Source organism: Pararge aegeria, chromosome 15 (assembly GCF_905163445.1).
Source record: "Pararge aegeria chromosome 15, ilParAegt1.1, whole genome shotgun sequence".
Taxonomy (NCBI): domain Eukaryota; kingdom Metazoa; phylum Arthropoda; class Insecta; order Lepidoptera; family Nymphalidae; genus Pararge; species Pararge aegeria.
The window spans coordinates 2,986,895-3,003,071 of record NC_053194.1 but is presented as its reverse complement, the minus strand read 5'-3'; the positions used below and the strand labels follow the sequence as shown (position 1 = coordinate 3,003,071).

The 16,177-nt window shown below is 36.4% G+C and overlaps 1 protein-coding gene across 1 annotated transcript in view; it reads left to right on the top strand.

The window, feature by feature from the left end:
* Nucleotides 1-5,501: 5,501 nt before the first annotated feature.
* LOC120629718 (protein TANC1) overlaps nucleotides 5,502-16,177 on the top strand; it is a 246,436-nt gene continuing 235,760 nt past the window's right edge. The window contains exon 1 of the mRNA XM_039898717.1: nucleotides 5,502-6,084. Within this exon, the coding sequence (XP_039754651.1) occupies nucleotides 5,583-6,084 (502 nt within the window). The 5' untranslated portion in view covers nucleotides 5,502-5,582. The remainder of the gene's footprint in view (nucleotides 6,085-16,177) is intronic.

Sequence of the window (16,177 nt, the reverse complement as noted above, 5' to 3'; positions counted from 1 at the left end):
AGTTCACAAGAAAACTAACACTAAGGCTATTGGTTGACATCGAGGTACGATTCGTTTCCTCCTACATATATGTGAGATAACCTTAAAAGTTCTGCTTTGCGATAGGTACAATAACTGCCGTTTCTAACACAGACTCAGATATTGTGGTGAAAGGCTTTAAAGCTAAACGGAAAAGCAAAGTTATGTTTACCGGACCCGAAGCGTGCCAACGGGACCCTATTATAAAGACTCTGCTGTCAGTCCGTCTGTAGGTGCGTTTGCCTGTCTGCGAGTTGTATCTTATGAATCGTTTATATTTGTACTTACTTCATGACTGTATGTTTACTGCCGCAAAAACAGCAGACAATAAATATTTAAAGATTCAAAAATTAAAGGCTGTGTCCTCGAATCGAAGATCAACAACCCCTGTGTTCTATCCGTATCCAATATCTACAGTAACTCTAAACAATATTGAATATTATTTGCTAAAGCAGTTACAAAAAATTAACATTAATTGTGCAGTTAGGAATTTCGAAGCAGCTGATCAAATTAAGTGCCTATTCGAGTATTTTTATCTGCTGCATAAAACGACTGTAATTTATTGGAATCGCCGCATCGCACCGCTTACGCTCGTAATAGGATCCTTCTCATGCACAAACAGTATGTTTTTTTTTTAAATATTTCTATTTTGTTGATTTTTACCAATGAATAGCAAACATTGGGCTACTGTTGAACGACAAAAACAAGTCGACGTGTATAAACGACGTCATACCTAGAGTTTCCGAAACCAAACCGCATTGCATCAATGCAGAAATGGCCAAAGTTAGCGCGCTAAAAATTCAAAAAGCGTAAAAATTTCAAAGCGCGCGCCGGCTACAATTATCAGGGGCATTCGCTGAAAGTTTCAGTTTTAAATTGTGGTGGGCGTTAGTTTCAAACTCCGCAGTTGGCTGCTATTTGGGGATTTATTCCCCAGGGCGGCAAAAATGTAATATGGTAGCAAATCACTAACCTGGTTACTTGTTTTTGTTGCGGTAACTGCCTCGTTGTTCAACTGGTTAGCATGGTGAAGGCATTTTTGCCGCGAAGCAGCATTGTAACAGGAGAACGAGGCTTGAAACCTACGCCTCACGTTTAGAGATACAAAAACGCAGAGTAAATTAAAAAACAATAACAACAAAAGCCGACCCAAAAGAAAAATATGTATAAGCAATGATTAAAATTAATATTACAACTATGTTTAAACTAGACTAACAGAAATAAAAGTATATATACATATAAAAGAGAAAGTGTGTGGGTGTTTTCCGTATAGGCTCCGAAACAGCTGGACCGATTTCAATGAAACTTTCAGGGAATCTCCGGATTCACCTGGCGAGTAATCCTGTAAAGTTTGGTGACGATCGGAGCACTCCTATTTTTGAAATGGCAAACTGTCAAATACAGCTTTTATTTGCTATGATGATATTCTATTGTTGGGTGTACATGGGTGTAGATAATGATCTTCACCCGCTTGAGAAAAGAATAGAAGAGAAATAATACGGAGAGAAATAAATGATTTATTATATTATGAGACTTAAATTAAAAATTTAATGATGTAAGTTTATTTTTTAAATAAAATAAAGCAAAATCTAACCCGGCGAAGCGGGCTGGGTACGCTAGTAAAACATAATTAACCAAACCGCATATCAGATTACTGATTAGTGATACTTTACGAAAAGTGCTATGCGAGTTGAAGATAATGTCAATGGATTGAATTTATAATATAGGTACATGTGCGTAACTAGCTTCTGGTCTAGGGGGGGCAAGTGAAATTTTTTTTGGTCAGATCTTCCGCGGCTGTTTTGTATAAAAAATTTTAGAGGGCCCTTAGCCCTGAGCCTAATAACCAATATTGAAGCCTAAACTGTATTTTTATTTTTATTTTTGTCTCGTATACAGTTTCTGCTAAATTTCCAGGGAAGGGTTTACATAACCAAGGGACAGTGCTAGCAAACTATATTGTCGACACTACAAGGTTAGCATAAATCAGAAGCAGGCGGTTATTTTTTCTTCTAATTATTTTTACAAAGAGGTGCATACAAACGTAACATAAAAAAAATTCTTGCCAAACTGGTGAACCAGTTTGTTTGCGAGGTTATAAGTAGAACATTATCATAAAATTGTAAGGAATTCAAATTTTAATTAATATTAATATTTAAATTAATAACCTAGTCTTTTATTAAGAAACTGACAATAGGTATAAATAAATTAAATGCAGCAAATCTCTTCTTTCATGATCACGTTTCACCGTCATAAATGAATGCCAAAAAAACTATAATTTAAAAAAACCTCTGTTCAAATCGTTTATAGAAAGATCCCCCGATAGATACAAAGAAACGCTTGACAAGATACAAAACATTTCAAACACACTTGTGTGATAAAATAGCGGAATAATTCTCAATGTACTTTGTTCCAGACTTTCCGATTTGTCACAGAGTCGGTCGGTCAGTGACAAAAAGTTAACCAACTTGAAAGTTGGTTTACAGCTCTGGAACAACAATCACGGAAACAATATTACCACTGACCAGTCCAGTTTTAGCTCGCAGACGTAATTAAACGAAGTTGCGGTAACAACAATTGTGTTTTAGACAATGATCCTTTGTCACAACAATATTTGAACAAGGATAACAAGTGTTACAGTGAATTTATAAAGTGGGTAAGTAATTAAACTAAAGATAACTATAAATTTATATTTGACAGATATTTTATTAAATTGATATAGATTTTTACATATTTGATTAAAAACCAATGTTCATGACATTGAGTTAGTGGGTATTTTGATATAAATACGACTGCTTTTTCGATACACTTCATTAACAGTCAGATTAACGTCGAACCGAGCCTTGGTCCGAGTCCTCGCAGGAGGCACCTGAGTAGGCAGTGTGCCGTGTAGCCTGCCTTACCTGGAGGATTCCGCAATGGCCAGGCCATCGACGATTGAACCGGCCATGCATCGGGGTCAAAACCATGGCGAGAGTCCGGTGAATACGCAAGTTAATCCCGTACTTATAGGTCTGTCGAGGGACACACAGAGTTTTTAGTGGGAGCAAGTCCCATATATTAATATATATAAATCTTCTGTCACGATGTTTGTCCGCGAAGGACTCCTAAACTACTGAACCGATTTTAAATTAAATTGGCACACCGTGAGCAGTCTGGTCCAACTTAAGAGATAGGATTGCTTAGATCTTTGAGTAAAGTCACAATTTTATTTTATTGCAAATTATTTGTCTATAATTAATTGACAGTCACATGTTATATATATATATATATATACAACTATACTCATTTAAGGCTTAGCGATACTGAATACTTTAAAACAAAATCAAACGCAGACGAAGTAGCGGGCAACAGCTAGTATTCTATATATATTATGATTAAGTGCTAAGATTTGATTACACCCACCAACTCACGTTGGAATATAGAGGCGGGTAGAAGCCTCTTTTCAGAAATACGACATCAATAAGTCAACTGATAATAAATATGGAAATATAAATATTTATTTCTGAAACTTTGTTGAAATAATTTAATGAAATCCTCTTAAACTATGATACTGCCGTCTTTTTTTTTTATCTTTATTTTTTGAGACTTTTATCTAACACGGATATGCCAACGGATATATCATCCCTTAAGTAACTAGGTAAATAACAAAAAACTTAATTATGACAATAATACCTACTATAAGAGAAATGTAACAGATACAATCTGTTAGTTCTGCTTACGCAAAAATATCACAACAACAGACCTGAAACATTCTGTGATCGGTTGAGAGAGAAGGCTCTTTAGAGCACCTACTACTGCAGTCTTGATGCGTATAGGTACAAATGGTTTGTACTCTCCTCGTTCACTTTTTATCTAAGTACTTATTTTTGACCTACACTCATTTAGCTGTATATCGTTGTTTAATACTTAAAATTTGTCGCCACTTTTGATTAGTTACCTAATGACAATTTAGTTTAGCATAAATATAATTTTATGAGATAAGTTTGCAGTTACACAGGGCCAATGATTGTCGACGGCGCAGGGTGTAACGGTAAAACTCTTAAGAGTTTATGCTTTACACCTTCAAAAATGAATATTTATTTACAAACTTTATTGTATTTTTCGATTAAATAAATAAAAAAGTAGGTACCAGTTTATTTTTAGATTAGGGGATGAATTGCAAGCTTAATAAAACTAATTGTGCGAGCATGTATTGTATGTGCACATGCTTGTTATTGCATGCCCTATCTACCTAAGTTAATGTAATTCATCATCATCATCATCATCTCAACCAATTGACGTCCACTGCTGGACATAGGTCTTTTGTAGGGAGTTCCACAATGCACGGTCCTGGGCCGCTTGCCTCCAACGGCTCCCAATAATGTAATTGCTTCTGGCAAATTAATATCCTGCCTGGAATCCTATACCAATATTACAAAGGTCAAAAACAAAGGATTGCCCTATTCATGTTCATTATCCCCTTTTAGTTTTTGTCGTAGCCTATTTATTGAGACATGCTTCAAACATATTAACGATAAAAAAATACAAATTACATTTCCTAATTGAAAGAAATAGAGAATACCGCCATCTGTCGCACTACTTTAAAACTACGTTGTCAATACAACACGAGAGTGAGCAGCCAAGCTTTTTAAATTTGTGAATACACATGCTGTATTGTAGTGCAAGCGTTTTGTACTAGATGGCTCTTTCAGAAAATTTTTTACTAATTAAATGGCGCTGCTATATTTTCAAGAACTGTAACAAAATGCAATCAAAGTTATTATTTTTTGATAATACTTGGATTTCATGCAGTTTTTGCAAGGGAAGGGGAAAATAAACTTTAGACTAAGCAAGAAATTCTTTTAGGTAGAAACATATCTTAATTATAATTAAATATTCACCGTCTACTTCTGGAAAACCCCTTAATATTTTTTGATTGATAAAATCCTAATAAAATTTACCTAAGGCTGCTAGATAGAATAATTTTACATAGAGCTATTGCGCCCAGGCAGTCCTATCACTTTAGAGTGATTTTTAAGGGCAACCGAATCTTAATAGGGTTATTTTTTTATATAGCTATAATAAACAGATCAAACACATGAGCCATCAAAACAAATCAACACAGCCTACAAAATACTACGTACCGTACGCCTAGCCTACGTACATGAACCTACTACGGCCCACTACAGGGCACGGGTCTCCTCCCAAAATGAGAAGAGGTCAAAGCCGTAGTCCACCACGCTGGCCCAGTGCGGATTGGTGGACTTCACACACCATTGAGAACATTTCAGAGAACTCTCAGGTATGCAGGTTTCCTCACCATTTTTTACGCACATAACTTTGAAAAGTTAGAGGTGCGTGCTGGGATTCGAACTCGCCCCCCCACCCCGAAAGTGACGTCAAAGTCCTGCCCACTGGGCTATCACAGCTTCTAAACAAACAATATAACAATATTAAATTAACAATTTCGTTTCTTTTGTTTCAGATTACGACCACTTCACTTAGGGCGCGAACGAACGAATAATTCCACATGTAGTCAATTAAAAAGTTCCTAAATATTAGCAGTAAGTTAGATAAAAAAAATGTATAACTCGAACGAATTCCTGCACAGTGCCGGCGTAAGTCGCCACATGCAGGCAACCGGCGAAACACCTTCTCAGAAAACGAGTATGAAGCGACGATCATGCGAAGTCCCTTTAGGGGACATTTCATCAAATAATTTCAAAGTTTCACTCGGGGATATTTCGTCTAATAATTTCAAAGTTTCACTTGGGGACATCACGAATGAAGGCCTCAATTACGATTGTAGATCCCTGAGGTCAGTTAAATCGGAAGACACAAGATCTTTGCGCTACTATCGGCCCATTGATAGTCGCAGTGTTAAGAACTTTAGGTCGTCACTAGCTGATATTTCCGCGTACTCTCTATCACGTCCACCCAGTTACGATCAGTTGTCAAGGAGGTCTGTGGTGGAGGGTGCGGAGGGGCAAGGGATCACGTCGAGCATCGAAGGTGTCCTGTGGTCCGATGAAGAGGAGAACGAGTATTTCTACCATGAGAATGTTACATCAGCTTGGAATCAAGGTGAGTGCGACAACTTAAAAACTTTGAATTCCATAAGTGTTTCGTACTTCTTTTTCGGCGATTAATAATATAACTAATTTAGCGAATATTTTTTCATTATCATCTTCTTAACTGATTAACCGATTGATCCACTGCTGGACATAGTTCCAAAATCCACAGTCCTGGGCCGCTTGTTTCCAGCGGCTCCCAGTGACTCGCTTGATGTCTTCTGTCCACCTCGTTGGAGGCAGACCTACGCTGCGTTTACCTGCACGGGATTTCTGTGTTCCGGTCTAAAAAGTGTGGTTACCGGTGTTATTAAAAGCACATGAGCCTAACACCTACACCTCAGGGCGATAGACACATGGCGGTTCTTATTAATAATAAAAATAATAATAAATATTTTATTGGAGAAAACAACATATAAGAATAAACAAATAGAGTACACGCTACACAAAAACATATCAATGAGAACATAAACAAAAAGAAAAAGAAAAGATCTTACAATTAAGGTAACTAAATAAAATTTAATAAACTAAAATCCTACAAATATAATGCTATGTTGGCAGTAACATAATACTATGTAACGTTAACATATCTGTGGTGTTGTTTCTCCCTAACAGTTTATCTATATGTTCTTAAGTATTTATGTATGATTAAGTACCTACGTATTAAAATAGAATAGAATAGAAAAACGTTATTGCAGCACAACACAATGAGATAAAACACAAGGAATCTACTTATATTATTTTTTACTAGTTGTCGGCCGAGTGGCGCAGTGGGCAGCGACCCTGCTTTCTGTGTCCAAGTCCGCGGGTTCGATTCCCACAACTGGAAATTTTTTGTGTGATGAACCTGAATGCCTGGGTGTTTATCTGTATATTATAAGTATTTATGTATATTATTCATAAAAATATTCAACAGTCATCATAGTACCCATAACGCAAGCTACGCTTACTTTGGGGCTAGATGGCGATAGTCGTAGTATATTAAAAAAAAATTCGCTTATCACATGTAAAGTCGGTAGTACTCTCTAGTCACACAAAACAACTTAATCCACCTACAGAACCTACCTGCGTATAATGATAAAATCTCTACATTTAAACACAGGTTCAAATTATGTAACAAACTCGAAACCGGTCATTATAGACCGATGATCACAAATCAATGGCCAATGAATGAACTTACCGATTTACATAATCACTTCCCACGTAAAATGTCCTACAAATAGCCCGTTGGGTTTGAGTTATCACTACAGTAGGTAATAGACATTTTTCCATCAATGTTAACCTCAGGTTAAGTTGTATTTATATGGGTTTCGATAAATGCAATGGTTTATATATATAATTTAATAAATAAATAATATATATAAACACTAAACCAGGAACACTGAAATCTTCACAGTCATCATCATCATCATCATCATAGTCTCTTGGATTGTTGACCCCGACTCACTGCATCGCATCGCCCGCTCTCGCTGTTATTTTTTAGCTCTTCCCCTAAATGTCTTAAAGAGTGTATACATCCTATAACTTTCCTAAAGAACTGGGCTATTGAATGCAAAAAAAGTTTTAAAAATCCGACAGTTAGTTCCAGAGATTAGCGCGTTCAAATGAACAAACTTTTGGGCTACTTATTTATTATTGCTTGCAATACCTATACCTATACAAGCGGTTATAGCCCAGTAAAAAGGAACTCCGAGGAAGGCCGAGTTTTAATCCCAGCACGCACTGCCTAACTTTTCTAAGTGCGTTTTGAGTAATTCAAATATCGCTTGCTTAAACGGTGAAGGAAAACATCCTGGGGTAACCTACATGTCTGAGAGTTCTACATAATGTTCTCAAAGGTGTGTGGAGTACACCAAATCCGCACTGGGCCGGTGGTGGACCATGGATTTAACCCCTTCTCATTGTGGGGGGAGACCCGTGACGTGTGGTGGGACGGTAATAATTTGATATGATTATGATTGTGATAATACCCGTGTAGTTATAGGACAATTACAAGTAATGATATTTTACGTATTTTTATCCTGACCGACCTGAGTATTGATATTTTACGGTTTTTTATTTAAAAAAAAACTTCCAATAGACATGATTTTTGGCATAGGGGACTATCTCCATGTTAAAAATCTACTAAAAGCCCTGAAAAAACATCTTATCCGATCTCCTTCTCTGATTAACAGACAAATAATGCACGTAAAATAACAGTTTGTAATAAAGCCCGCCCTCCGGCGACCGCTAGTATTCAATATAATGCGCGATAGTGTCATAAGGTTTAGGTCAAGTTTATGCAGAAGCCAAGACAAATTAAAAATCTATTCCCGTATTTTTTCACGATTAACATATCATTAGAAATTGTGATGTAAGTATTAAATTCATAAATCACATATCTTATGTTAATCAATATCTTATTACTAGCGGTCCCTCACGACTCTTTCCGCGTATAAGTCAACCTCAAAAGATAGACTTATGTTGTGATAGACTTTTTTTTAAAACTTTTCAAGAGTAACATTTTTGTTATACATGATTTTATCGAAATTTTAGCTAACGCAGCGCACGCAGCGGAAGTTTTCAAATGGGAAAAAGATTTTGCAACATTCTTAATTGATGCTATTGGTCTTAGCTTGATGATATACACTCGTATATATATAGCCTATAGCTTTCATTGATGCTATTGGTCTTAGCGTGGTGATATAAAGCTTATAGCTTTCCTCGATAAATAGGCTATCCAACACTGAAATAATTGTTCAAATCAGAACAGTAGATAGTTCCTAAGATCATCGCATTCAAGTAAACAAATATACAAACAAACAAACACTTCAGTTTTATATATAAGTATAAGATTAAAGGTCATGTGAGTTACCAACTGCCCCATTGGTCTAATGGCTAGCATTGTCGACTACGATTCACGAGGTCCATAGTTTGGAACTTGGATCCATGCGAAATTACGGTCTGGTCGGGTGGAAGGCTTCGGCCGTGGCTAGTTACCACCGATTAGGGATTTAGGGTTGTATTTGTTTGTTCGTCGTATATCAGTTATATGAAATAACTGATATACGACGAACAGGTCAGCCGGTTACACTTTTAGACTTAATTTACCATCATGTGAGATTGCAGTCAACGGCTAACTGGGAGTGAAATAAAAATATTTCATCACTGGCACCATGCGATGTTCGAAGACTTTTGGCTTCTCATAACAGAAAGGGTCTTGGAGCATTGGCTCACCAAGCAAGTGATTATTGCTGTAGTGGTCTCAGGTTCGCTTCCCGGCAGGGGCGAATTGGGAATTTATTATTTCTGTACTGCCGCTGGTCGAGGCTGGTGGAAGGCTTTAGCAGTGGCTAGTTATCACTCTAAAGACTAAGACGTGTCAATGCTCATCCTACATCACTAGTAGCGATCACAAAAAAAGTCGATCTATAAACTAGCTGAGAAAGAAATAGCTTGCGATCTAAGTGTCACGACGCACGGGCTTTCAATTCACATTAAAGTAATTGGAGCGGACTCTACTGGTAATCGTTTCTTGATAATGGAGGGGCGACGTATAATGTACCTTTCATCATAATCCATCATTAACTGGTATTATATACAATTAATTTATTTTATTTTATTGCCAGCAAAACCAATGGCAAGATATTGCGGGATCTGAATGTCTGCAACTACAAAGAAGACAACCAACATTTTAAGGTTACATACGGACGTACTATTAAAATGTCTATCTGAGTCATGATCATATCAGCCGACAGACGCCACAGCTGGACGTAGGTCTTTTGTAGGGAATTCCATATTCCACCTGCGACGCGCTGAATGTCGTCTGTCCACCTCGTTGGGTGTCGACGAACGCTGCGCTGGGGCTGCCATTCCAGTTTCTCCGAGCTATGACTCGTTGAGCTACGTCGGTAATTCTGGTTCTTCTAAGAATCTCCTCATTTCTGATTTGATCACGTTTAGATACTCCGAGCATAGGGAATAGAACCCGGGACCACTGCAACAATAATTACTTGTAAAACAGCATTGAAACAGCCAATGCTCTAAGACCCTATTCTGTTATGTAAGGGCAAAACCAGACCAGAAGTCTTCGATTATCGAATGAATGATGTTTTTTTTTATTTTACTGGAAAGTGATGATGCAGTCTAAGATGGTAACGGGCTAACCTGTTAGGGTTGTAGCAGTTATATTAAACCATCATAATTGAATTATTGTTACTACTAAAACTACGAGGGCTCAAATCCCCGGAAGATCCACTACTCATTAGAATTGATGTTCTTTCCAGTATTACTTTAATATCACACTGTCAATTATTTAAACATAAAGTTGGTATTTACCTAGACAGAACGACCCTTCACGGCTAGCATGGGTATACTTGTAATAAATGGGGGTAAACTTCTCATATTCCTTATTGCCGTTCTTTGGCAGGTGGACACTGGACACGTTTATTTTATCCCTTATCAAGGAATAATCAGGGGATATCATTTTTGTCTCCTGCCTGTACGAGCCATGTTATCAAAGTTTACGTTACATTAGTAATGTAAACTTTGCATCAATTACTTAGTATTGTTAGTACGCTTATAATTTTACAGGTTGTGCATTACATTCATTACAAGCCTAACCTGTCAAGTAACTCTTCACTTTTAATTAAAGGACTTTATCTATTTTGTGTCGTGCGTCGTCCTAATGAACTTGACTTTCCCAAGTCCCAAGAACCGTATAGAAATGAATGCATATCAAACATAGAGAGATAGATATAAAACTGCGTACAGACTACGCGTTTCACTGTACGTGTGGTTGTTTGCGTCTGGAACGTCAATACCTGCAGCACATATATGGTACATACACACATAAGATACATACATACACATAAGGAATACACATAAGGTACTTGAAAACAACATAATGAACACGTGTCGCACGAACTAGTCAGTCTTGATACGAACCTAGCGACGTTAATGACGCGGCCGACGCTTGGGCCGGATTGGGGCGACTTGTACGATCTTTTTTAACAGCAAAGTAATCACGTGCACCAGTCAACTTTAAAATAACGAAAATTGCGTTCAGTACTCCAACTTTGCTGCTATAGCCGACGGATGTCGCCATATGCTAATTAACTTATCTAGACAGGGCTTGAAAATATAAATGTACCAATAAATTTAATTGATTGAGTTGAAAATATAAATATATATGTATGAGTTTTCATAAGGATGAAAGTTTGTGCCGCGATTGCTGACGCAATTCTTACCGTTTTTATACAATTTTTTGTAGACTTAAATTTCTGTTAATCACACAGTCATATAGATAATTTATTTCGAGAGCCAAGGCTGTTTACAGAACCATGATAGGTGGTTTGAATTTTGTTATACGCATTTCTCTGAAAAATTAAGAAAATGTAAAAAATAAGTTAGAAATCATGAGATTTTTGACAACTGACATAAAATTAAAAACAATTATTAATGGGCTAAGGTGCATTTGTCGTTATTAATCAGTTTGTTTCCCAACAAATCTTTCGGTCAACTAACTGGTGAAACAATATTTTAATCGGTTACCAACCAAAATGTATGTAAATAAAACCAGCTCCCAGCCCTTTATGACTACGCGTACACTGTAGTAGTCTGTACGCAGCTTAAATACGCCCACTAAAAATAAAATGTGACACCTCCATCGCGCATAGATACATTTCGGTAGCTTTTGATAACCTTGAGGTGGAATACCACCTTTACAGTGTGACTTGATAATGTTTTCATTTACCGACCCACTACAGAGTACGGGTTGTTGGTACGGTTGTGGGAGGACCACAATGAGAAGAGTTTAATGTTTTATTTCTTAATTTTTTTTTTCAGTGTATCTGTTTTTTTTTTAATATATAGATAAGTGCTTGACTGCAATCACACCTGATAGTAAGTGATGATGCAGCCTAAGATGGGACGCGCTTGCCTAGAAGAGGCCTATTCACTCTTGCCTATTCACTCTTGAAGGTACCAAGATTAAAGGTATCGAATATGTTTAAGGGTGCATAATTAAATTAAAATAAGCATATTTAGAATAGAATAGCATAGAATAGAATTTTTTTTTTGCTTTAACTGTGTAAATTTTTTTGGTGTTGTAAGTGGAAATAGTTCCAATAGTTTGCCAATTTCTGGCGTGCAATTTTCTTACATATTTAGAATTTATATTACAAATTACTATAACACTTAAGATTTTAAATTTAGACAAAAACTAAGAACTGTCACAAAAATATTCGTTAATATTATAATACGTCTTACTTATTAACCAAATTCTTTACCTATTTTTTAAAAACATTTCCGTCTAATGCTTTTACCATGAGTGTAGTAAATGGTTAAAGAATTTCATACCACAAGCATAAGTACTTTTCGCAAATACCTAACATTTATTTTGGGGAACACATATAATATAAATTATTTGTTTTACATATAAATAAATCAAAACATTCTAAGTGTTTACTTATGGCAACCCTATTAAAGATAAAAGACCGATACGCGCACATTACCTAATAAAGTAACAGGAATCACTTGATTTTAATTTTGCACGTCATGTTAGGGCTGTGTCTGATTTCTTTCAGTAAAAACTATTACAGTGGTATACTCAAAAACTATTAGAGTTTCGGTTTCACGCATAAGTCTTGGAGACCGCAAATAATGTACCTCTAAAGCTGATGTAATATTTCAGTTTTAATTATATTTATTAAAATATTCATCATTTATCTTAATAACCAAGCTATCTTTACTTTGGGGTAAGATGGCGATGTTCGTAGTATATTTATTTAATTCTGACAGATTCTGTTTCTGATTACTGAGATTCTGTTGTCATCTTCTCTTCCATCTATATATATACAAGAAAAGTGTGTGGGTATGTTCCGTATAGGCTCCGAAACGGCTGGACCGATTTCAATGAAACTTTCAGGGAATCTCCGGATTGACCTGGCGAGTAATCCTGTAAAGTTTAGTGACGATCGGAGCACTCCTATTTTTGAACTGTTAAACACAGCTTTTATTTACTATGATGATATTCTATTGTTGGGTTTACATGGGTGTAGATAATAAGAGAATGAATACGGAGAGAAATAAATGATTTAATATATTATGATACTTAAATTAAAAATTTAATGATGTAAGTTTATTGTTTAAATAAAATAAAGCAAAATCTAGCCCGGCGAAGCGAGCTGGGTACGCTAGTAAATCTATAAACTAAACTTCATTAGCAGGGGTAAGAAGAATATTGCTATCCTTTACACACTGTATCCACACGAAGAGGATAGCGCTAGTTGTGGACGTGTGAATTTTGTTTAGTTTAGAAGCTATATATTTAACTAGAATTGGCACGATTGAAATATGTTTTAAAGACAATAGTTTACGAGTTTACATGTTTGATGAATTTACTGACGAATTTATTTTTCTACTCTATATTAGTGTTGATTGATATAAAACATAATATTATAAAACTTTCAATAGAACTATAGATGAACTAGAACAGATATTATGGCGCTTGCAGGCAATAAATAACTGTACGATAAGATTTTCAGCTTACATCTTAGATCACGTTGAAATTTATTGCTCATATAAAGTACTTTCAAAAAAGAACGTCTATACGTTAAACTTTCTGTTCAATCCTTTCTATGTAAGGTATATGTTTTATGTCCGTTTAAAGCAATTATGTATCACTTGCTTTAACGGTGCAGGAAATCACCGTGAGGAAACCTGTATGCCTGAGAGTTCTCCATAATGTTCTCAACGGCGTTTCCACCGATCCGCACTCGGTTAGTGAAGTCGACTACGGCTTGAATCCTTCAAATTCTGAAATTCTGAAAAACTGTAAAATGATGTTTAAAAAAACAATCTGCTGCGTTTCTTACCGTCTCTTCTTGGTAGAATCTGCATTCCGAAACGGTGGTAGAGTTACGACAAACAAACTGACTTGACGCTTAAAAGTTTTTATAAACTAGTTGTGACTTTTTAGACTTAAAATAAATGAATTTTTTACTTATGTGTCTGTGATTGATAAATGCGATTTTTATAAGTTTTAAATTTGCCTTTTTTATTCAAAACATCACTTTTTACGCCTTGCCTTAAAATTACGTTATCAAAAAATCGTGGAACTGCTTTGCTTTTAAATCTCATCGCTTTGACTTTTGCAGCTGTAATCTTTGCGGCTTTGGAAAATTCAGTCATTGATCGCTTCCACCTGAAATTATTTAACATCATTATTAACATTTTACTGGTCTGTTTTATCCTATTATAATGTTAAGGATTACTTAAAGGATAAAAAAGCTGGGATGTGAATTGTTCTAACTTCATAGATTAATATTAATTAACTGTGAGATGGTGATAACAAAAAAATAACAACCCGGCTAAGTTTGTTGTGGGCTGCGCGTGTTTGGGACCATCGTAGCTTTAGGTTTAAGTGGCGAACGAAGTTATCACAATCTCCTTACAACTATGTAAACATATATGTATGAACGCTTCATAGTGCCTGTGATAGGCCTACATGAATAAAGAAATTTTGAATTTGTATTTGAAATTGGTCCTCTGGCTGGCATGAATGGCACATTTCACACGCCTTTGAGAACACTATGGAGGATTCTAGGCATGCCGGTTTCAACTCGAAATATCTGTTCCTTTAAAAATTTCAACGTTATTCTACATAATAAACCCTGACCCACCTCGTCGCATCGCCCGCAAGCGTTATTACTTCGCATTCGCGTTCTGCTTTTTCTGACTTTTGGGCCGTAGTGTCATGGCTATTTAATAGGGTAATACTTTGCTAGCTAAGTTAGTTCATTCAAAAAAGATATTTAAAGACCGACTGGTAGAGATTTGAAATAGAATACCTCTTTCGGCTTAGATGTTACGCGGGCTGATCCCCAAACATGGACAGCTAGTCCGGGCTTAGCTATAAAATCATTATCTGAATCATTTCATCTATATCACTAAGTGTACGTTAAATGGTACCCGAGCGATAGTGATCGAAGTGGGACGAATGCCTGAACCATCCTACAAGTAGGCTGACGTCATTACCGTGTCTAGTCTAGTCTATTGACTTATAGTCGGGCTGAGTCGTAAGAGGCGGTCTTTTTAAACTTTAAGACAGAAGAAGTACATGTTACTATTTTCTACTAATGTTCACGCATAATATTATAATAAATAACAATATAATATATATACTACGATGATACACACATCGCCACCTAGCCCCAAAGTAAGCGTAGCTTGTGTTATGGGTACTAAGATGACTGATGAATATTTTTATGAATTATATATATATATAAATATACATAAATACTTAGAAAATACATATAAACACCCAGACACTGAAAAACACTTATGCTCATCACACAAACATATTTTCCAGTTGTGGGAATCGAACCCACGGCCTTGGACTCAGAAAGCAGGGTTGCTGCCCACTGCCCTGGCAATCAGCTGGGGTTGTTGGTAGACGTCTGGGAAGTGTACAACGGGTTCCCCGGACGTCCAATAAATCCAACGAGAGGGACATGCCGTGGTGGTTTTTAGTTCGGGTAAACGAGTCCCACATAACCTCTGTCCTGCCCAAAAGGACAGAGGTAGCCATAAAGCTTTTCCACCACGACAAAAAAAAAAAAAAAAAAAAAAGGGTTGCTGCCCACTGCGCCAGTCGGCCGTAAATATTATTAAGGAATAAATAATAGTAACAAATATGTTGATTAACCAAAATAAATTACAACCTACTACAACTAAGAGAAAAATCTCAATAAAACAAAACACAAATACAATAATTAAAGATTATGTTGCATCACCTACGGGTCACCTATTCAGCTCTGCACCATGGCAGTAAGTACCTGCCAAGGAATACTGCAACGCTGATTTTCAGTAGGGACTCAAGTTCACGCGTTTTCACGGACAGGCAGCGAGATAGTCTGACGTAGTGTTTGTATACTCTATGGGTAAGTTACTGATAAATAACAGATAAAGTCGGTACAAGAGGAAAGTCGTGGTTTAGATTCGTGAATGGTCTGGGATAGCCAACGTAGCAAAACTTCTCCGTATAGTGAAGAACCCAAATTATATGACGAGATGACAGCCGGCCTACAGATAGTGGAAAAGCACCAAAAGAAGAAGAATGTAAC